This window comes from Dipodomys spectabilis, unplaced genomic scaffold (genome assembly GCF_019054845.1).
Source record: "Dipodomys spectabilis isolate Male_0828 unplaced genomic scaffold, ASM1905484v1 ptg000024l, whole genome shotgun sequence".
Lineage (NCBI taxonomy): Eukaryota > Metazoa > Chordata > Mammalia > Rodentia > Heteromyidae > Dipodomys > Dipodomys spectabilis.
In genome coordinates this window covers 4,895,107-4,918,613 of record NW_024870701.1, presented here as the reverse complement: position 1 = coordinate 4,918,613, position 23,507 = coordinate 4,895,107, and the positions used below count along the sequence as shown (strand labels likewise).

The 23,507-nt window shown below is 38.6% G+C and overlaps 1 protein-coding gene across 4 annotated transcripts in view; it reads right to left on the bottom strand.

Moving 5' to 3' along the window:
* Positions 1-5,961, bottom strand: part of Rbbp8 (RB binding protein 8, endonuclease) — a 67,014-nt gene extending 61,053 nt beyond the window's left edge. The window contains exons 1-2 of one of the 4 annotated variants that reach the window (XM_042675135.1): positions 5,593-5,961; positions 2,335-2,528 (exon numbers count right to left, since the gene is read on the bottom strand). In XM_042675135.1, the coding sequence (XP_042531069.1) occupies positions 2,335-2,443 (109 nt within the window). In that variant the 5' untranslated portion in view covers positions 2,444-2,528; positions 5,593-5,961. Of the gene's footprint in view, positions 1-2,334; positions 2,529-5,129; positions 5,151-5,592 lie in introns of those variants that run through there. The other 3 variants (XM_042675134.1, XM_042675136.1, XM_042675133.1) reach the window with 3 other exon arrangements.
* Positions 5,962-23,507: the final 17,546 nt, after the last annotated feature.

Here is a 23,507-nt window from a genome sequence, read left to right as displayed (position 1 = left end):
AAATTAGGTAATGAAGATAGCTTTTAAACTCTGGGAATTTAGTCTAGAATTTATGGACTTAGCCATGTCTCATGCTTCTTCAATACAGCACTATATGAATCTACTCACAATCAACAGAAATAGGAACTCAAAGTGAAGGTTTTAGAGTTAATTCTAAAGAGGAGGAATGATCATCGTCTTTGGTATAGTACATATTTTTGGACTTAAGTACTTTCCTAGTATCATATCCTGGCTATTTCCCTAAACAGACTGCCATCTCCTAGTCCATTTCTTCTGAGAGACACAGAAAACTTTCTATAATTTCTTTTTTTTGGTACATTTTTTATTGTAAAAATACTGTACAGAGGGGTTAGAGTTACATGAGCAAGGTAATGAGTACATTTCCTATCGAGCATTGTTGCTTCCTCCTTTGTTTTTCCACTACCATCCCTTCCTTCCCAGCTCCACAACTACCTGCCCCACACGCTATAATTTCTTAAATACATTCAAGCTCCTATCTCCCAACTTTTGCATATGCTGTTATCTCTACTCAGAAATTCCCTCTCTTCTTCTTCTCACATATTTATAGCCTAGCTATAGACTGACTCAACTAAAAAGTCTAGTCTGACAGTAAAGCACAGACACACTTTAGTTCTTCCCTTACGTTCCAGGATAACAGAGTATGTTGCATTAAAATTTTGTTATAAATTCCTTTAAACTTGAATGTAGTGGCTTGAGCCTGTAATCCTAGCTACTTGGGAAGAAGAGATCAGGGGTTCAAGTTTCAAGACTAGCTCAGGCTAAAAAGAGGTTCCCAAGACTTCATCTTAACCAATGGCTGGATACTCCTCTTATACCAGCGACCAGGGGAAACCCAATGGCTATCCATAGTGACATATGCCAGCCATCCCAAGTCATGTGGAGAAGCTCAAGTAAGATGGTCCCAGTTTGGCCAGCCTGAGCATAAAGCAAAAAAGAACCAATACAAAAAATGTGTTAAGACAATGATTAAAAACAAATGTACTCATTTAAAAAAAAAGTGCTAGAGGTGTGGCTCAAGTGGTAGAATGCCTGCCGAACAAGTGCAAGACCTTGAGTTCAATTCCCAGTATTGCCAAATGAAAAGAAGAAATTCCCTTAAAATTGGGATATGATCCCTCTTATTCATAAAGTCTGGCACACCATAAGTACTCAAAATAGATTTCTTATATATTTTTCACATAACTCCACATACACTGGGGCTTGCAAGGCTACTTTTGTGGTTCATATTTTAAAAATCCCTTAGTAAATGATAAAGCAATTATTCTTAGGTTCTACCAAAAAAAAATTACCACAGGAAAATTCCAAGACAATCTCACATACTATACTTTAGAATCAGGTTGTAGCATGTGTGTTTTTTGTTTTGTTTTGTTTTTGTTTCTTGCCAGTCCTGGTGCTTGAACTCAACCTGGGCACTGTCCTTGAGATTCTTTTGTTCAAGGCTAGCCTCTACCACCTAAGCCACAATGCTATTTCCAGCTTTTTCTGTACTGAGGAATTGAAACCAAGGCTTCGAGCATGCTAGGCAAGCACTCTACCACTAAGCCACATTCCCTGTCTGCATCATGTTTTAATGACACTGTAATATCAAATCTATGGTTGTGATGAGAGATCAAGAAACAATTGCAGGATTGGAGATAGTTCAGTGTTACTGACCAGTCCACAGGAACAAACAGATTCCCGAGATTTGTCAGATATTTTTATATTTACAAATAATCCTGAAAGTAATTTTACAGCAAAAAATTAAGATGAGAGATTATGTAATTTAACTCAGAACACAAAGCAAGTAGGCACATAAAATTAGAACTGAAAGCCAGCCTTCCAGTCAACAAATTCTAGCTCCTTTCACCACCCCAATAAATGTAAATAACTGTAAGTTTAGAAGTTCTGAAGTAGCTATTTGCAGTTAGAAGTAACAACTCATCCATACAAATAAGTCACATAAAAATGACAGAAAATGTCCCTTAAAGATAGGACATTTGAACCTAACAAAGGTCATTTCTTTCTTCTATAAGATATGTAAAACTAAGCCAGATGGTGGAGGCTCATGCCTGTAACTAGCTAATCACTAAGCTGAGATCTAAGGATCACATTTCAAAGCCACAAATATCTTATTTCCTATTAACCAGCAAATTGGAATGAAGATGTGGCTCAAGTGTTAGCACACCAGCCTTAAGGGGAAAAGCCAAGCAAGAGCTCAAGGCCCAGAGCTCAAGCCCAGTACTAGCACCAGGAAAAAAAAAAAAAGGGTAAAACTGTCCATTTTTGCTGTTAACATCCCAACAAAACACTGACATGTTTAAGAAAAGATTTTACCTTGTACTTCTTTATCATGATACTCCTTTAGTTTTGTCCAAAGTTCCTTGAAGTCATTAGATATATCTGCAGAACTAGGGCTTCCACAATTGCTTCCAGAGACATTCATCTTGTTTAGTAGACTCCACACTTGTGCGTAATGCTTTCTGGCCTTTCCTGTTACATTATATAGATATGAAGTTGTCTTTGGATAGCTGAAATGACAGAATGCAACATAAATAAACACTACTGTGCTGTTAAGTTTCTGTTATTTATCTACAATCATTTGGAGAATTTTGGAGAGGAGGGGCAAAGTGAGGAAAGAAGATAATAATGATGAGAAAACCTATGATTTTAGTTATTTGGCCTTTATGTAAATTTTCAGACAAATTTTCTTATTCCATCTAGAAATGAAAAATTATCTAAATTATGTTAAATTGTAAAGGACTCTGATATTAAGAGACTTGATATATAAAAGACCAGTGGCTAGACTTGATCTCATAAGCCTTTAATCCAACACTTTGAGGCTGGAGACCAGAGGATTGAGAGTTTGAAGCCCACCTGAACTATATAACGAGATCCTGTCTCAAAAACAAAACAAAAACAAAAACAAAACATGAGGTATAGAGGGAAAACATTTGGCTTTCATGCTCAAGGGGGCTACTGAGGATGAAAATTTTTTTTTTGACTTTTGGATTGACGTCAAGTACAACACTTTATTGATCCAAATACTGGAAAACAGAAAATACTCTTAAATATTCCAGATTTCACACACACACACACACACACACACACACACACATACACGTGTGAAAATCTATATATACAGAAACATGTCATAAAAGAGCAAGACAAGCTGGGAAACTGGTGGCTTATTCCTATAATCCTAGCAACTCAGGAAGCTGAGATCTGAGGATTGTGGTTCAAAGCCAGCCTGGGAAAGAAAGTCTCTGAGACTCTATTATCCAATAAAGCACCAAAAAAGCTGGAAGAGGAGTTGTTGCTTGACTGGTAGAGTGCTAGCCTTGAGAAAAAAAGCTCAAGGATAGTACTCAGATTCTGAGTTCACGTCCCAAGACCCACACAAAGATAGATAGAAAGACAGACACAGACAGACAGACAGACAGATAGGAAGGAGAAGGAGGGAGTAGGAGGGAGAAGGGGGGAGAGGATGGAGGGGAAATGGGGGAAGGAACCAACAAGACAGTTTTGACATAGATCCTTAAGGATCTGTAGATCTTTCTGAGAACAGAAGAAGTTAGAGACAGACGACATAGTAAAGATATATGAATAAAGAATCAAGGTGATTAGGTTAATACTACTTTATGCCTCTTTCAAACTAAAGGAGAATAATTAAGTTACTTATGTAGCACCTGAAAAGTAACAGGCTGGATTAAAGTTCTAATATGTGTTCTTAAACTGAACTAATTGATTAGCTACCATTAAAAGTGTAAAACAAGGCAAGAATACTACAAGTTTCAGGTCAGCCTGAGCTGCATAGTGAGACCCCCTGGGCCAAAAAAAAAAGTGGGGGTGGGGTTAAAATTACCAGCAAGTTTACTAAACTCAACCTCTGACATCTACCCAATAATAAGCCACTGTCAGCAAGTGTTCAAACTGGACTTGAGTCTCTTGCTAACCTTATATTGAGGTACTTGATGAAGAAGGTAAAATAAGCAAGAAAATTTCTAAACAGATCAAGAATTTGTATGTAACCAACTGGTAACCAGTAATGTATTACAGAAACAAGTATACATTTTTATTGTTTCTAAAAAAAAAGCTGCAAGTAAAACCTTTTAAAATAGCAGAACTGGGCATAAATGGCTTTCAGATCTTAGAAAATCATTGTCAGTCTTCTCATGTAAAATAATGACCTAGTCATCATTATAAAGGCTTTTGTCTATTGTAGTTGTGGAGAACATCTGGCTCTCAGACCATATACGGCCTGTGACATTACATCACTTGATGTGTAACAGGACAGACGTGTCAGCTTCTTCTCAGACTGTAGCCAATCTGCTGGTCTTGATTACTTTGTATACCTAGTAAGGATGTTATAAATACCAAAATGGTCCTTAGCAGAAAAAGGTTCCCCATTCCTAAAGGAACATATGTGTGTATTTAAAGGTAAGCCAATATATTCTCTGTAACTGGCTTACAAGTACTCAGCTATAACCAACATTTTGTTGGTTGGATGGTGGGACAGGAGGTATGGTTCACAAGCTATGAGTAAAAAATGCTGAGCAAGAACTGGGAAGCCCTGAGTTCAAATGACAACCAGAATCATCATACACACACACACACACTCACAAAGGTGCTAGATGGAAAGATGAAACAGCTGAGCTTTGACAATTACTGAGTTGAGTGAACTAAAGTAAGTATACGTTCTAATCCCTTGTGTAAAATCTATTTGTTTTAGTTTTTTTTAAATCTTTTTCAAGACAGGTACTGGTGGATCAGATCTACAATCATAGCTACTCAGGAGGCTAAGATCTGAGGATCCAGGTAAGAAGCTAACCTGCCAAAAATGTGAAGCTTTACCCTCCAGTTAACCAGCAAAGAGCTGGAAGTGGAGGTGGCTCAAATGGTAGAGTACCACCAGCCTTGCGCTGAAAAAAGCTAAGGGACAGAGCCCACGCCTGGAGTTCAAGTCCCAGTACTGGCACGTGCACGCATGCGCACACACAAGCACTGTAAACGAATTCTTCTTAAAGAAATGTCGCTATCTTGAGGTGCTCAAGAGAACAAAATGCTTTACAACCAGAATTTAAGAACATCAACATTAATCCATCGAGCTTGCCAAGCCGGACTCCCCATACCCTTTCCGCCTTCTCCGCAGGATCCAGAACATTCTGTGGACATCTTTTCGCCTGGGACCGTTATTCGCTGCACGACTGCCAAGTCGCACAGCGCGCTCCCAGGCTGGTGCACCAGGAGGCCCTTCGGCGCGGTGCCCGAGCCGCCACGCAGCTTACAGGTCAACTGGTGCACGATCACACCACAGGTACTCTCACCCAGGTGAGGCCAGCGAAACGCACGGAAAAGCCGAACCTCCCTCTCCGCAGCCACGCCGAGGCGCCGCGGCTCTCACTCCAGCTCGTTCCTCATCAGCCTGCCCTCAGGTTTGGCGCGCGGCACCGGCTTAAACGCTGTGGAGGAGACCGCGCTGGCAGACGCGCGCCCTGCGCGTGGCGCATGCGCGGATGGGCCGGGCGCTGCCAGGCGCGTACCCCGCCGGCGCTGAGCTGTAGGAACTGCACGGTCCTTTGCCCTAGAACTTACCTCCCGGCCAGCCTACATCCGCGGACGCAGCCCGAGGGCCTGGCGGTTCCCGCAATCCCGGAAACAAAAACCCTTTTGCCAAACTCACAGCTGCAGACCGGAAGTAGCTGCTGGGACCTCCAGCTTCGCGGAGGGGGAGGGGAGGGAGGAGAAGCCACTGAACTCACGGCTTCCAAAGTTGCTTCGAGATTCCCGGAAAGTCCGGGAGGGAGGCGGATGGCCTCTAGGGTGGCGAGGAGATGGACAGCTCGCGGCTCTCTTTGGCCCAGTACCCTCGCCAGACAGCCGGGCCCTTGGCTGGAGTAGCCTGTGCCTCCCGGGTGGGGGGGGGAAGGCCGGAGGGCGGCTAGCCCAGCCCGGCTGAGAGGCAGGCAGCCGCCCTCGCCCCACCTCACGCGGGAGTCCTGCGACGTCACGTTACGTCACGCGGGAGTTCCCACGGCGCCACGCCCCTTTCTCCGACTCCGGAGCGCGCGCGAAGGCTCGGGTGTGTGAGACCGCGCCGGACCCTGGGCTGTGACGGGAGAGATCTGCGCTGCGAGCCTCCGTAAGAGCCTGGCGACCGTAGTCGCGTTTCTGAGGTGCCCTGGAGAAAATGGAGAGCTTCAAGTTCGGGGTGTCACGCGCAAGTTGTCTTCGCTGTCTGACTCAGGCCCACTTACCGGAAAGCGGGCGCGAATGACCCGCGCTACCTGGACGGGATGGGGCGCGCGTCCGCCTGACAGGCCTTTCAGCCTCCGCTCTGGCCCGCTCGCAGCCTAGAGCCGCGCGCCCAGAATGAGGTGTTCCTAGATAAACCTCAAACAGGAAAGAACCCCAGTGGCCGATATTGTCTGGTGGGCCAGCATCCTGTGATGGTTCCGTGGTGTTGGCCTCGGTGAAGCTTTCCTTTGGCTGTGGCTGCGGTTTGATATTCGAACTGGCAGGACCTGTTTATCTCAAGTTTCAAGCGCGCTTCAGAGAAGCGGTGTGAGATCCTACCCAAGAGATGGGAAAGTCACCATTTTTTTTTTTGTATGTGGGCTTTCGCCTCCTAATGGTCGCACTCTAGCTACCACTTCACCTTTTTGTTGGTCATCGAAGATGATCTCTAGGACTTCCTGCCCCCAGCTGACTTGTAGTCCCTGATCTCAGCCTTCTGAGTGCTAGGATTGCAGATGTGAGGCACCAACGCCTGACCACAGTATCTTTTAAACCAGTCCAATACTTCTGTAATACTTCTGTTTACAAGGGCTTGGGATATTATAGGCTTAAAATCTTAGTAATGCTTATAAAATCATAAAGGCTAGGTGTAAAAGTAGTTTTTCCACCCATTCTAGATCTTAAGGATTAATAATGTATCCTAATTTAATTGGGGAGGGGGAGGGTACTTGAAGAGTGTTAGCCTTGCGACATTGTATACCAATACCATATCAATGTATCCAAACATTAGTATCTTTAAAGAAGGTCTGCCGAACACTGGTTACCTTATTACAGTGATTCATTTCCCAGTTTTATAACTTTCTTCGTAACACATTTTAAAACAAGTGGATAAAAAATGATGATCCCTTTTTTTTTTCCTTTTGTGGAGCCAGAGATCAAACCCAGGGTCTCTACAAAGCACGGAGCTATGTCCCCAGCCCAACTTTGCCCTTTGTAATACAACATAAAATGCATAATTGGCAGAGAGAAGCTTGTATAAATGCTTATAAGAGAAATAGGGAACTGTTAGGGCAGACCTAACAAACTGGACTATAAATGTTGGAAAGAATCTAAGATCAGTGTGATATTGTTGAAAAAAACCTTAGTTGTAGTCTGCAGAAAAAATATCTGAATAGAAACCAATTCTTTCCTATTGCCTTATAATCCATTTATGCAAATCAGAATCCAAAGTATCCTAGATACTTCCTTCTCTCCTTTTCAATTTATCACCAAATCTTGTTAATTGTATTTATTAGGCATCTTCTAAATCCATCTCCTTGTGTTTATCACTATTTCCATTATCTCAGATACTACTACCTTTTTATCTAATCTAGCTAGACTATTTTCTGTGTCCACCCTACTATACCTGTTTGAAATCTTTCTTCACTGGTATTGAGGAAAATATTTGAATATTCTAATTTGGTGCACAAATCTAATTTTAAATTATGTATGTGTATTGCTAAAAACAATAAAATTGTATATAGTCTAATGAATAAATTACAGGATTTGGAACCAGATCTCCTAGTATTGAATCCTGCCTTTAGTAGCAATTCCTGAAAGAATGTTCTTGGACTAGTTGCTTACTTAGTCTGTGTCACATTTTTCCTGCAAAATGTGAATTATAATAGGACCAACTTCATAGGCTATGAAGATTGAATAAATATATGTAAACTTAGATTATTAGTATATGCTTGATAAAAAGTCTATTTGTTAAGCCAGGCTAATGATACAGCAAGCACTTGGAAAGCAGAGACAGAAAGATAATGAGTTTGAGGCCTGTCTGGGTTACATAGTGAGTCTGAGGCTGATTTGGGCTACATAGCAAGTTCCTACATTTAAAAAATTAAACTATTTATTATTAGTACTTCTGAGCTAACAGACTGAATATTATATTTTAAAGACATTTTTAAGGAATGAAAGAAAAATGTAACTGAAAACCTAATACCTTCTCCCACACCTTAAAATGGGCCCACTTTGGGAGTTTTTTGCATACAACTATTACGATCCTGAAAAGTAGATCTGATCATGTTGCTATGCTGCACAAACCCCTCAGTGGCTTTCTGTTCTTCTTGAAAGCCCTATGGTCTACTTCTACTATCTCTCCAGCTTCATTTCTGTTTTCTGCTTTTAGCCTCACTTGCCTTTTCTTTATTTTTTTCCTCTTTTGTCAGAGACTGGGACTCAAATTCAGTATATAATGCTTATTGCTCATCGACAGACATCCTACCACCTGAGTCATGCCTTCAAGTCCAAAACTTGTCTTTTAGTCTGCATGCTGTTGCCTTTCTCTGGAATTCTCCACCAAACCTACCTCTACCTCTACCTTATGCTTATTTATTCACTAATCATATTATTTAATTTCAATAATCTCTTAGTTGCTTTTATAACACCCTGGACCTTGCTATCATACACCTGTTTTTTCCAGTTTTAATTAATTCAGTTTCAACTTTAATTCATCATGTTTTGTTCACTGTTTTATCCTTTTTTTCTAGTAGCTCTATAACCCAAAGCCTGTCACAGAATCAGTACACTAGATAAATAAATGAATTCTACATCCTTTGACAGATTCCTCTCTGGGTTATTTTTGTTGTTTATTTTGCTATTTTGATGTTTGTTTCATTATTTTTACTTGAAAACCTTTGGATACATTAAAAAAATCTTAGGTTGCTGGTTATGGTAGCATACAACTATAATCCTAATATTCAGAAAGTAGAAGCAAGAGCATTGAGAATTTGACTCTCAATACACACACAAACAACAACAAAAAAATTAGTTTATGTTATTTTATAATGATCTTTTTAACTATGGAAATAGTGATCATAATCATAGCTGTTTGTCCTCAATAAAGAGTTTTAGAATCTACCATGGGAATAAATTATGACATCCCAAAGATCTGTTAAAACAACAACAAAAATAAGTCTTTATCGGGCTGGGAATGTGGCTTAGTGGCAGAGTGCTTGCCTAGCATGGGTGAAGCCCTGGGTTTGATTCCTCGGTACAACATAAATAGAAAAAGCCCGAAATGGTGCTGTGGCTTAAAGTGGTAGAGCACTAGCCTTGAATGAAAGAGCTCAGGGACAGCACCTAGGCCCTGAGTTCAAGCCCTATGACCGGAAAAAAAAAAAAAAAAAGTCTTTCCTAGAAAAGAAGTTACTCTGAACACTTCATAATATGGAGTTTTTCATATTTTGTGGCTTAAAACTACTTTTCAAATGTTTTCAATCTTGGCATGCTTAGAAAATGAATACAGAAGATAGGCCCTGGTGGCTCACACCTGTAATCCTAGCTGCTCAGGAGGCTGAGATCTGAGGATCAAGGTTCAAAGTCAGCATGGGCAGGAAAGTCCATGAGACTCTTATCTCTAATTAACTACCAGAAAACCAGAAGTGGCTCTGTGGTTCAAAGTGGTAGAGCACTAGCCTTGAGCTGAAGAGCTAAGGGACAGTGCCCACATCCAGAGTTCAAGCCCCATAATTGACAAAGAAAGAAAAAGGAAGAAAGAAAGAAAAGAAAAGAAGAGAAAGTGAATACAGATAATCTCTGGCTCAGGACTACTGGATTTTTATTTTTTTAACTTTACAATAGTGTGAAAGCAATATGTATTCAGTAGAAACCAAATTTCCAGTTTTGGCTTTTGATCTTTCTCCAGGCTAGCCACAGGCTTTGGAATTCTCTGTTGTGATACTGGCCAGCCAGCCACAGCTAGGTACAGCTCTGTCAGCTTTGAGATGGGAAATGAGAGTTGGTAACCTCCCCTCCACACACACACACACACACACAGTTGATAGTATACCTAAACTAGGATATTCAGTAGATGTAACCTCCCCTACACACACACACACACACATACACACACACACACACACACACACACACACACAGTTGATAGTATACCTAAACTAGGATATTCAGTAGATGTGTTTTAAAGGCACTTTCCATTGAAAATATTTTAAAGTCATCCTGGGTTTATTAGGATGTAGCCCCACTGTAAGTAAAGAGGCACCTGTACTTGTGTTACATACTGTGGTGACAGAATAAAGCTACTTCCATGCTACAGAGGTTGCAACTCCAGTCACCTCATGCTCAGCATTGCCATCTTCAGAGCTGTGAATATCTGCATATCTACAACCCATTGGAAGTCCCCAGTTGGTACACTCAATTTTAAAACTGTGGTAAAATGGCTAAAAGTTTTAGAAAACTGTTGTAGCAGTAAAAGTCTAGAATTATTAAAATTTTGGAACTCAAAGCACCAATCAATGAGTCAAAGCAAGCCTTAGATACCAAGTTTTAGTTCTAATTTCCAACAACAAGAAAAAGCTGTCTAACTCAAACCATTTTATAGATCAAACTTAATTTTACAGTCTGTGTTGAGCTCCTATATCACTGGGTAGCTAAGTATTGTGAGGGAAAAAAAAATCACCTATCAGGTTAGACTGATAACACTAAAATTACATGGCTTTAAACTTCAAGTCACCCAGTAGTTAATCCCTAAAATAGCCTTTGTTTAGATAATTCTGTTTCTTTTGCTGTCTTCCAAACCTTCACTACATTCCTCAAGCTTCTTTGTATAGTATTTTCACTACAGCTGAAAAACTAGTTTTATTAAATGAGACAACTGAGCTCAAAAAAAATGTTAGCTTTTAAACTTCCTTTTTTCCTTTTTCAACCCTGAGAAGTAGGCAGGCCACATTGCATATTAAAAATACAACTGTAATCTAAATGCTTCACACCACCGCATTTTATCTACCTGATATCAGTCACCAATCATCTCATCATCTATCAACACCTTCCATTTAAAAGATTGCCAGGGGGGCTGGGAAGGTGGCCCAGTGGTTGAGTGCTTGCCTTGCATACATGAGGCCCTGGGTTCCATTCCTCAGCACCACATAAGCAGAAAAAGCCGGAAGTGGCGCTGTGGCTCAAGTGGTAGAACACTAGCCTTGAGCTGAAGAGCTGAGGGACAGCGCCCAGGCCCAGAGTTCAGGCCCACAACTGACAAAAAAAATAATAAAAATAAATAAATAAATCCCCAAACTCCACAATTAAAAAAAAAAACATTGCCAGGGGGCTGGGATGGTGGCTCAGTGGTAGAGTGCTTGCCTTGCATGCATGAGGCCCTGGGTTCAATTCCTCAGCACCACATAAGCAGAGCTGTGGCTCAAGTGGTAGAGCACTAGCCTTGAGCTGAAGAGCTGAGGGACAGCACCCAGGCCCAGAATTCAGGCCCTACGATCGGCAAAAATAAATAAATAAAATAAAACATTGCCAGGTGCTGATGGCTCAGGCCTGTAATCCTGCCTATTTAAGAGGCTGTGTCAGAGTTCAAAATCAGCCTGTGCAGAAAAGTTCCTGTGAGATTCTTATCTCCAATTAACCACTCAAAACCCCAAAGCAGAGCTGTGGCTCAAAGTGGTAGAGTGCTATCCTTTTTTTTTTTTTTGTCAGTTGTGGGTCCTGAACCCTTAGCCTGGGCGGTGTCCCTCAGCCCTTCAGCTCAAGGCTAGCACTCTACCATTTGAGCCACAGTGCCACTTCCAACTTTTTCTGCTTACGTGGTGCTGAGGAATCAAACCCAGGGCCTCATGCATGCAAGGCAAGCGCTCTACCACTGAGCCACCTTCCCAGCCCCATAGAGTGCTATCCTTGAGCAAAAGAGCTCATGGATAATACCCAGGCCCTGAATTGAAGCTCCATGTCTGACAAAAAACAAACCGAAATCAGACCAAAAAACATTATCCTTTTCCTCCTACTCTTATTTCTACTTACAATTCGTTCACCAATGAAATCTGTGAGGATTGCTGGACACTGGTGGCTCGCCTAGCTGCTGAGGAGGCTGAGATCTGAGGATCACAGTCTGAAGCCAGTGCATGCAAGAAAGTCTGTGAGACTTATCTACAATAAACTACTCACGCAGAAAGAGCCAGAAGTGATGCTGTGGCTCAAGTGGTTGAGCATTAGCCTTGAGCACTGAGAGGCTCAGGGACAGAGCCCAGGCCCTGAATTCGAGCCCCAGGACTGACAAAAAAAAAAAAAAAAAAAGCCAGGATATCAAGTTTCCCTGTTTAAAGCACTCTAGAATATTCCCATCACCTTAGGATATCCCAACACCTTTCCATAAAGTCAGGACAAGTCAATCATAATACTCTGCTGACATTACTTAAACTTTCAAGTTAATATTTTCTTCCCTTCCCCACTCATAATGTGCTGGCTCCATCCCTGTTTCTTACTTAAATGACGGCCTTTCTTACTTAGATAATGGTCTCCACACAGTTGCCTGAGATCTATACCTGTATGTATAATCTTATTACTATTTACTTAAAACCCTCCTTTGCCAAAAGTTAAAATTCAGTTCCTTTAAAATGTCACAGAAACCTTTCTTAGCCTTGAACATTCTCTACCAGATACCTTGTCCTAACACTTTTGTCAATAGGAAAATGCCTTTATTGTTCTCTCTACCAGCTGTTGTTTTTTTCTCTTTCCTTTTCTTTCCTTGTTTCTTCTTTTCTTTCTTTTTTGGTCTTAGCTCATTCAATCCATTTCCCAATTTGTACTTATCTCAGGCTGTCCTGCTTCCAGGAGATTAACCTAGTATTCTCTTTACTTGTTTTCCCAAGCCACCTGCACACATGGTCTTCCTCATTCGCCCATTCTCAATACATAGATTTATCAGTGTACTGATGTCATTACATTGTAATGATTTTCCATAAAGTTTCCCTCTTTTCCATCTAGGCTATGGATTCTCAATATCAGAGACTGCTTTCTTTAATCTTCTTCAATTTTCTAGTTCTTATCAGTCTTAACACAGCACTATCTCAGATTCATATATGTCATTTCCAATGCTCTAATAGCCACAATTAAAAAAAAAAAAAAACAGGCTGGGCACCGGTGGCTCATACCTCTAATCCTAGCTACTGAGGAGGCTGAGATCTGAGGATCACGGTTCAAAGCCAGCCCGAGCAGGAAAGTCTGTGAAACTCTTATCTCCAATAAACCACTAGAAAACCAGAAGTGGCGCTGTAGCTCAAGTGGTAGAGTGCTCGCTTTGAGCTGAAGAGCGCAGGGACAGTGTCCAAGCCCAGAGTTCAAGCCCCACGACTGACAAAAAAATAAAAAATAAAAATAAAAACAGGATAAATAAACATTTTATTTAACTCAATTGATCTAAAAACTTTTTAACATAATTAATTAAAAGTTAAGCTTTTTTACATTCTTTTTTTTACCCATACTCTTTGAAGTCCTTTACCTTTATTGCATACCTCAATTCTGACTAGACACATTTCAAGTGCTCAAGGCCACATGTGGCTAGTGACTACTATTTTGGACATCATAGGCCTAGCATATATAATTACAGACTAATGTTGAATGAACAAATTAGAACCAAGATGAAGCTGGAAGAAGACATAATGTCTGATTCTTGGTAATGCTAATTCTTTGGTCACTTCCCATCTGTATGCATTCCCCATGTCCCCCTTCCTCTTCCCCAACACTGAGTACCTGTATGGCTAGACTTAAAATGTTAAAATAAGCAATTAAACCAAGTACTGGCAGCTTTGTAGAAGTGAGAGAGATTCCAGGCCAGTGGTAGGGGTGGGGTGAAGTGGAGCCTGAGGGTCGTTGTGAAACTCTTTCTCTACTCATAGCTAAATATTGTGGCATGCACCTGACATGTTATTGTCAGGAGGTATGTAAGCAGATCTTGGTTCAGATGAGTGCCCAGGGAGAAAGTGAAACTCCTACCACAAACATAATCAGTGGTAGAGTGCCCACTGAGTCAATGCAGAGCCCTGAGTTCAAACTCCAATACTACCAAAAAGGAAAAAGTGATTAAGTGATTAAATTCATTACTATCAGTTTAAATTTTCTAATGTGAACACATAATACTGGTAAATTTAGATGAGCTCTCATACCTATGGTCAGAGCTATTGTAAAAACAACACAAAAAGTTGTTTGAGATAATAGGAAGAGAAACTTTTTTTGGGGGGGGGGGGGTCCGGTCCTGGGGCCTGAACTGTGGGCCTGGGCGCTGTTCCTCAGCTCTTCAGCTCAAGGCTAGTGCTCTACCACTTGAGCCACAGCACCACTTCCGGCTTTTTTCTTTTTGCTTATGTGATGCTGAGGAATCGAGCCCAGGACCTCTGGCATGCAAGGCATGCGCTCTACCACTGAGCCACCTTCCCAGCCCCAAAGAGAAACTTTAAATCAAAAGGAAAGTATGCTGTCAGTATGTTTGTCAACTTAAGTGAACACTGATTTAATTTTTTAAAAAAATGCTTATAGTAATTAGTAAGTATGTTTGTAGATTGGAGTATACATCCCTCATAATGTTGCTCTAAATGCCAAAATGTTTGGTTTATGGTGTGAGTTGATAGTGCCAAGATTCCAAGAGAGTTTAACAGCTTCATAATTGTTTTTAAAGATATTTTTAAAGATTATATATTGCCTCAATTACAAAAAATAGGACCATATAGTCTGGCCAATTTCCAACATAGGTAAAGAAGCTTTATTTATTTTGATAAAACATATATCTAAAACTACACTGGACTAGTAGAGTAGTTTCATTTGGTTTTAAACATCATTCACTGAGCTACTTCATTTCATGGGGAAGATTTAACTGGAAGGAAGGAAAGAAGGAAAGGACTAGAACTAAGAACTAGTAGGGAGGAGTTTGAAGTTTCCTAGTATAAAGAATATTTAAGGAGCTAGAAATGTGAATTACACTAACTTGATTATTATACATTGTATACATGAATTGAATTATTGTAGTGTTCTGCATAAATAGTACAATTAAAAAATAGCCTCTGGGCAGTCTTTCATGCCTGTAATCCTATTCAGGAAGCTGAGCTCTGAGAATTGTGGTTCAAAGCTAGTCTAGGCTAGTCCATGAGTCTCCAATTAACCAGCAAAAAACTCCCCAAAACAAAAACCAAAACACCCAAAAGTGTCTTTGTGACTCAAGTTGTAGAGCACTAGCCTTGAGGGTAAAAGCTCAGGGACAAGGCCCAGACCCTGCCCAGGACATTCTCTCTCCCTCTCTCTTCCTCCCTCTCCTTCTTCCTCTCCCTCTCTCTTCCTCCCTCTCCTTCTTCCTCTCCCTCTCCCTCTCCCTCTCCCTCCCTCTTTCTCTCTCTCTCTGTCTTTCTGTGTCTCTCTTTCTCTTACCGCCCCCTCCCCCAAATTAATAGTACCAGTGGTTCACACATGTAATCCTAGCTGCCTAAGAGGCAGGGATCACAAGATTGCTATTCAAAGCCAGACCCAGCTGAAAAGTCTTCAAGATTCCATCTCCAAAATGGCTAACAAGAAGCTAAACTGGAGCTGTGACTCAAGTGGTAGAGCATCAGCCCAGCAAGCAATCAGGCTAAGCTCACGTGCATGCGCATGCACACACACACACACATACACACACAAATAATCTTAAAAAGGTAAGGTGACCCTGAGTTTCAGCTAGTAATCAGAAGTATTTTTTGTTGTAATCAGAAGTATTTACTTTTTGTATGAAATTATGTCATAACCTACTTTATACTGTTGTGGATATTTAAGATCCTAACACTGAAATAGTTTTCTTCTTCCCACATCTAGTAGGTTTCTTATGTAAGGTGAACCATATGCTCAGGCTTACCAGGCATAGTCTTGGTTAATGCCTATTCTGCTTTAATTATTACTAGGACTACCTTTTACTCTCAAAAATGGTCTGATTTGTGTGATAAATTATATGGTCAGAGGCTTTAAGGAATTTTAAGTATAAATTAATCAAACAGGAAGATTTAAATGTTCTTTTGTCATCCAGGGTATTTCCTTCACAACTATATACAGACTTAACCAAAACTCTCTTTAGAGTATTGTACATAGAGAAGCCATAAAAGAATTGTACTTTTGATTTACTAATAGTACTCTAAAATTCCTATGAACTCAGAAGTAGTTTTCTACAGGAAATTAATTAGACAATTAACAGTGATAATATATATTTTTTCTATATATCTTCTCTTTTGAACCTAAAAATACCTGTCATAAAAATAAAATAAATACACATATGCAAACTATACACACACATATAGAGAGATATAATGACCAGAATATATGCATATATGTGTGTGTGTGTATATGTATGCATAAACATGTATATTACTGTCAGTATACCATGATGTTTTTGAATAATAGAACCTATACAAAATTTATCCTATCTTTTTATTTTTCAGTTTCAAAAATACTTTTGAAAAAATAATTAAACTTTCTGAATTTTGATCAAAAATGTTATTATTTAAAATTAATTTATTGTTCCAATATATTTTCCTATTCATTCAGAAATTGTTGCATTTTAAAAGTTTATGAAAAAGACTTATAGGAAAATAAACTTTTCTCTCAGTCAGGTTTAGAGTTACCTATTATGAACCATCCAAGTTCGTATTTTTAGCCCTTTTCCATTAAGTTTTTTTTTTTTTAATAATTTGGCACATATACACTGTACTTGCTTTACAAAGGGTATGAGATGAATATAATTTGACTTTTAATGGAATAAACAAAAATATTTATACTAGCTTTTCTGGCCCAGAGTTGTGGATTCTTTCATGTACTAAGTTTAAAATTTAACAGACTGACCTGGGCATGATGGTGCACATCTGTAATCCCAGCACTCAGGTATCAGGAGGATTACTAGTTTGAGGACAGCCTGGAGTGCATTGTTGTCTCAAAAACCAACACAAGCAAATAAACAAACAACAAAAGATTAAAGGGCCTTGAATTATGGTAATCTCATGAGGGACAAGAGCAAGAAGTTCTCCTGGTGATCATGTTCTCTATTCAGTGATGACTTTTTGCCATATTGTTGGCCTATGACAAGAAGAGATAGGACTAGGTTTTCAAGTCTGGCCTTGTGTCTGATTACCTGTATATTTTATTTCCATCTTATATCTCTGAGAGGTGACAATTTTAATACTTAATATACAATGTGGCGTGGTAAGAATGAAAGGATACATTTGAAATTTCTTAAAGAAGATTTAGGCCTGCTGTGGTGATACAAATCTGTGCCACCACATTGGGAAAGCAACAGCCTCATTCAATTTAATGATAAATTCTAATTTTTAATTCTAATCCTGTTGATCACATAACATAACTTTGCTTTGGTTGTTTATTAACAAAATGACAAACACATACATAGGCTATTTCACAGAATTGTTGATAGAACTGAATGAGACCGAAGGCCTTTAAAACTATTACATTGTTACCCAATGTAAGAAACTTGTGGCCAGAAATCACTCACACACACACACACACACACACACACACACACACACACACACACACACACACACACATACGTTGGATATTTCACAGAATTGTTAATAGAGCCCAATGAGATTGAAAGCCTATTTTAAGTGATTACATTGTTACCCAGTGTAAGAAACTTTTAGACAGGCACTGGTGGTTCAGGCCTGTCCTAGTTACCCAAGATGCTTAAATCTGAGGATCCTAGTTCAAAAGGAGCCTGGGCAGGAAAGTCAGTGAGACTCTTATTTCTGATAAACTACTCAAAAAAAGCTGGAAGTGGTGCTCTGGCTAAAGTGGTAGAGCACTATTTTTAAGCACAAAGAAGCTTTGGGACAGCACCCAGGCTCTGAGTTCAAATCCCAGGACAAGCAAAACAAAACAAAAACAAAAACTTACGTAGTAGCTAGATTTAAAAGCTCTAGCTAATTAGTGCTATCTTTCCAATAACTAAAGTTATATTATTATAGTGAAAGTGTTTCTATGCAAATAATGAGATATTTATATAGACATGGTTTGAATATATATTTATATCTTATTTGATTTACATAATTAAGTTTTGTTAAGGCAGGTAATATTACATGGTTGATATTACTTTCATTAAATAAATGTCAAAATTATATAGAAAGGAACACAAAAGTGGATATGTTAAATTGTAACCCCTTGTACAGCCAATTGAAGATTTAAATGTTCATAGAAATAATTTTTAATTATATAAAAAGGAACTAGTACATATTAGAAATCTCTTATTTAATAATGACATGTAGTTTGTCCAGCTACAAGTTGAAGGAAGGAAATATTATAGATGCTGGTATATTTTGATCTGAGCCAATAGTGTAAGACCTAAGTATATCTTATTCTTCCCTTTGCTATTTTGAGGTTTTGTTTAGAGCATGTGTTTCCACTTGTTCTTATTTGCTATGCACTCTTTAGTTCAGTTTTCCTATTTATCCTTATTCGTTTCACTAGCTTCTTTACAAAGCAAGAGAGTTGTTTAAGCTTAGATGTTTATTATAACAGAATTCAAGTTAAATGAGAAATATACTGTCAGATTTCTTTTTACACAATATATTCCTCAACTTTCTCTAACACTATACATTATACAAACAAAAATGGCATTTACTCAATTAGAGCATATGACATTTGTTCAGTTTTTCCATTTTAATCTGCTTTACTACAGCCTTCACATAATGTATTCCTCGGAGCCAAGCTGCAAGATCACATTATAGGTTATAATGAATTACTTCTTGTAACTAGACCCTCTTGAACACAGTCCAAAAGAAACTTGTTCCAATAATTCTATGTCTCACTATAATGAAAAGTGTTACTTGAGGGTCCAGTGTGGTCAGTTTGTTTTTTCTATGGTTTTAATATAAACTTAAATGGTCATCTTTATATCGATGCTGGGTCTAAACGTATTTTAGTATGTACTAATTGTTCATTTTACTCTTTAAAATTTAGGAAATGAATTGTAGTTTATTAGAAAATACTTTTCTCACAGCATATCAAGTTTCAGTGCATCTCAAGTTTTGTGGGAATGGATCAAATATATCAGAAAAATAGTCTAAAGTTTCTTACTTTCCATCTGAAAATGCTACACTAATTTTTCAGAAGTTCATTTTAGTTGTATTGCATATTAAAATTACACTGGTAAAACTAAAGAAAGACATAATAAAAGATAATAGTTGTTCTGTTATATGATATACTGGATACTTTTGGGGCCCTGATTGTTCTAGACATTTCAGTAGCAACCAGATTCATGCAGGTGAAACCTGACAGTCCCTCACCTGACTCTGTGGCCTAAGGCCTTCTCTGAAATGAATGTAAGGAATTAATAATACATGAGGCCACCCTTAACTGAAGGAAGTCAGAACTGGCACATACATGCTTCTCTCTTCTGTCCTCTGGCAGGCAACTCTGAATAGTTTCACCACTCCTAAAACAGACTGGGGCTTAAGCATTATTTTAGTGGAAAATGAACTCAAACATGAACTCTTGAATTGATTTTCCTTCCTTTTCTGTTTCCTTCTAATCCCTTACTCCAGTTCCTAGGATGGCTTTCTAAGTAAAGAAGTTTTACATACATATAGGACTCAAGCTTTGTTTTCCATGTAGAATCTACATTAAGAGATACAAAGGAAACACAAGATTTCCATTTCACTATTTTGAGTATTGGAAATTTAAAATTTTTGAAAGTTTGCACTCATGAAGAGGTGAAAGGGGTAAATAGGGTAATTATTAATTATATGAAGTTGTTTGTAAGGTTGATAATGCTGACCCCAGACTGGTTGAACATATTCATTCAAACTTATTTTTTGGATAGTGTTAATGGGTTCGATTTGAAGGGTCTTATTTGTATTGGTACATTACTTTCAAAGTACACTTTTCTGGTTTCTTGTAAGGTTGTCAGTCTTTCATTTTGGGAGAGTAGGGAATGGTATTAAGAGCTTGAATTTAGAGCTTAGAACTTGCTAGTCAGGTGCTTGATCATCTGAGCCATGCCTCCAGTCTTTTTGGTTTAATTATTTTTGGATAAGATTTCTTGTCTTTTTCTGGGGCCAATCCTAGATGATAATCCTTACGTATACACCTCCAAGTAGCTGGTATTACAGGCGTAAGCCACCATCCCATTTTTAATAAAATAAGCTACTATTTCCCAGTTAGGTTTTTATTCATAGCCAGTTTAGTCCTGAATTATCCTAAAGTATAGAAATTAGTTATTTATGTAGAGATTTTTAAAAAATATTTAATTTTTTATTTCTGTGTATTCTTTTCAAATGCTTCTAGTAATATCTACTCTAAATGTATGAAAATACATAAATAGAAATTAATGCTAGTTAAATAACTGATTATATAGGCTAAATTGCTTATATCTCTAACAAAGTAAGGCTTATTTTGTTTTTGTTTTTGTGCTAATACTGAGGCCTTAGTTTTCTGGGGTTTTTTTTGCCGGTCATGGGGCTTGAATTCTGGGCCTAACTGCTGTCCCTGAGCTCTTCAGCTCAAGGCTAGTGCTCTACCACTTGAGCCATAGCACCACTTCCAGCTTTTTTTTTTTTTTTTTTTTTGCTTATATGGTTCTGAGGAAACTAACCCAGAGCCTCATGCATGCAAGGCAAGAACTCTACCACTGAGCCACCTTCCCAGCAGGCCTTAGTTTTTTCACTGAAGGCTGGTGCTTTGCCATTGGAGCCACAGTGCCTCTTCCAGCTTTTTGGTAGTTAGTTGGAGATAAAAAGTTCATGGACTTTCCTGCTCTATCTGTATATGAACCACAATCCTCAGATTTCAGCCTCCTGAGCAGCTGGGATTATAAGTGTGACCTATCAGTACCTGGTAACAAGGTAGTTTTAATAAGAATATATAATTAAAGTGGGATGCTTGTTGCTCACAGCTGTAATTCTACCTACTCAGGATGCTGAGATTTCAGGATTTGAGTTCAAAGTTAGCAGCAAAGCCTGTGAGATTCTTATCTCCAATTAAGCAACAGAAAACTGGAAGTGGTTCTGTGGCTCAAAGCACCAGCCTTAAATAGAAAGTGCTCAGGAACAATGCCCAGGCCCTGAGTTCAAGCCCTATGACCAAAAATAAAATAAAATAAATATATATAATGATCAGTGTTGGTTAGGTAGTACTTTTCAGTACTTTTTCAGTACATAGAAGCTCTAAATTGTAAGAGAAAAATCAAATTCATGGATATAAATCAAATTATAGTATGATTTAAAAAAGCTTGTATGTATTTCAATTAAACATCTTTCAGGAAATTCAAGTTGATTGCAAGAGCTGTATAAGTAAACTTTGTATTATAGATTTATTAATTGTTTCTAATTCAACTGATTCCCCACTTTTCATTTGTTGAAATAGAATATTTGTCACAATGTTCTGAACTTCATTCTCACTAGTGTTTCATAGAAAGTCCCTGTGTGATCTTTGCTCACCAAGCATTCTAAGATAAATATATTTAGAAACTATCAAATCTTACTCTATAACACTTTTTATACTGAATATAGTTTGGACTCACTTGTTTCATCTTGACTTATATGAAGATAATGTGATATAATTTAATGTTAGCTATAATAAATTTAATTTGTAAAAGAATGTTTTGGAGGAATGAACACATTCTAAAGTCCTGAGGAAATAATTCAATTGACAATGGAAATATAATGATCTTTATAGCATATGGAAATCCTTGGCCAACTAATTTGATGTCAGATGCGATTATAGATATAAATACTTCTTAGAAACCTCAGGCAATAGACACATATAGGATATTTGAACGACTGGATCATATCTCTGTCAGTAGTACTATATATGATGGAAATCTGAATTGTTTTAAAAAGTATTTAAATTTTAACCATCTTGATATATTGTTCTCAAATATGTTTACAAAGGCTTCTTTGAACTTAATCTTTAATTTAGTTGCATTATGTGGGAACCTGGTGTCTTAAACATAACAGGCAAGCACTCTGCCATTAAGCTAAATCCCAACTTAGTTTTTTTATTTTTAATTTTTTTTTTTGAGGTGAGGAGATCTGGTCGTGGGGCCTGATCTCTGGGCCTGGGAGCTGTCCCTCAGCTCTTCAGCTCAAGGCTAGCACTCTACCACTTGAGCCACAGCACCACTTCTGGCTTTTTTTTCCTGCTAATGTGGTGCTGAGGAATCGAACCCAGGGCCTCATGCATTCAAGGCAAGCGCTCTACCACTGAGCCACTTTCCCAGCCTGTTATTTTTAATTTTAATAAAATTAAAATGTTCTTATGAAATGGTAACCCCTCTGTACACCACCTTTATAATAACAATAAACAGATCAAAATGTTCTCCAGTATTAAATCTTAATGCCTTCTAAGATTACTGACTTATTTTTTTCTCTGACAAAAATGAAATATATGTTCTAAGTAAAATGTATTCTAAGTTAAGCTTTGACTTCTCTTACTAATGGTATTGTTGAAAATGTAGTACTTTTTTTGGGGGGGGGGGTTGTGGGGCTTGAACGCAGGGCCTGGGCTCTGTCCCTCAGCTCTTCAGCTCAAGGCTAGCGCTCTACCACTCGAGCCACAGCACCACTTTTGGTTTTCTGGTGATTTATTGGCGATAAGAGTTTCATGGACTTTCCTACCCAGGCTGGCTTTGAACTGCAATCCTCAGGTCTCAGCCTCCTGAGTAGCTAGGATTACAGGCGTGAACCATCAGCACACGGCATATTACATATTTTTAAAGGAATGGGGAAGTCATCAGCATTTGCTGAGCACCTACTATGGTATAGGCACTGTTAAGTTTTTATATCATTTAATACAACTTGTTTTTTGTTTTTGTTTTTGCCAATCCTGGAACTTGAAATTTGGGCCTGAGTGCTGTCACTCAGCTTTGTGCTCAAGGCTAGCAGTTGAGCCATAGCTCCACTTCTCACTTTTCTGTAGTTAATTGAAGAGCCTCATGGACTTTCCTGCCCCAGCTGGCTTTGAACCTTGATCCTCCAATCTCAGCCTCCTGAATAGCTAGGATTACAGGTGTGAGTCACCAGAGCCTTGCAACAATTCTCTTTTTAGTTTTTTAAAATTGTTTTGAAAACCAAGCCTTTCTCTTGTTAGGTAAGCACTCTTAACACTCAACTATATTCACAACCCTAATTTAGCAACTCTTAATGAATGACTTTAGTTTTCTTAACTTACAGATAAACAAAAAGAACCCAGAGAGTTAATTAATTATAAGTGTTAAATAGTTTGTTGCAGTTATTATTCAAATCCATGTCAGTTTGCTTGAAAAGCCCACCTGCTTTTCGATATTCTTTCTTTTCTCTTGATTGTAAAATAGACAAAGTGAGCATTTCTCAGAGTCCATTTGGACAAGACTAAAAATTTATAAGCACTCTTCAGGTAAGATTTTATCTGTAAAAAGAGGGATTTGGAGAAATAGCATTTATTACCAGGAATTGAAATTTTCAAAACTTTGGTTCTCAAATTTTTATTTTTAT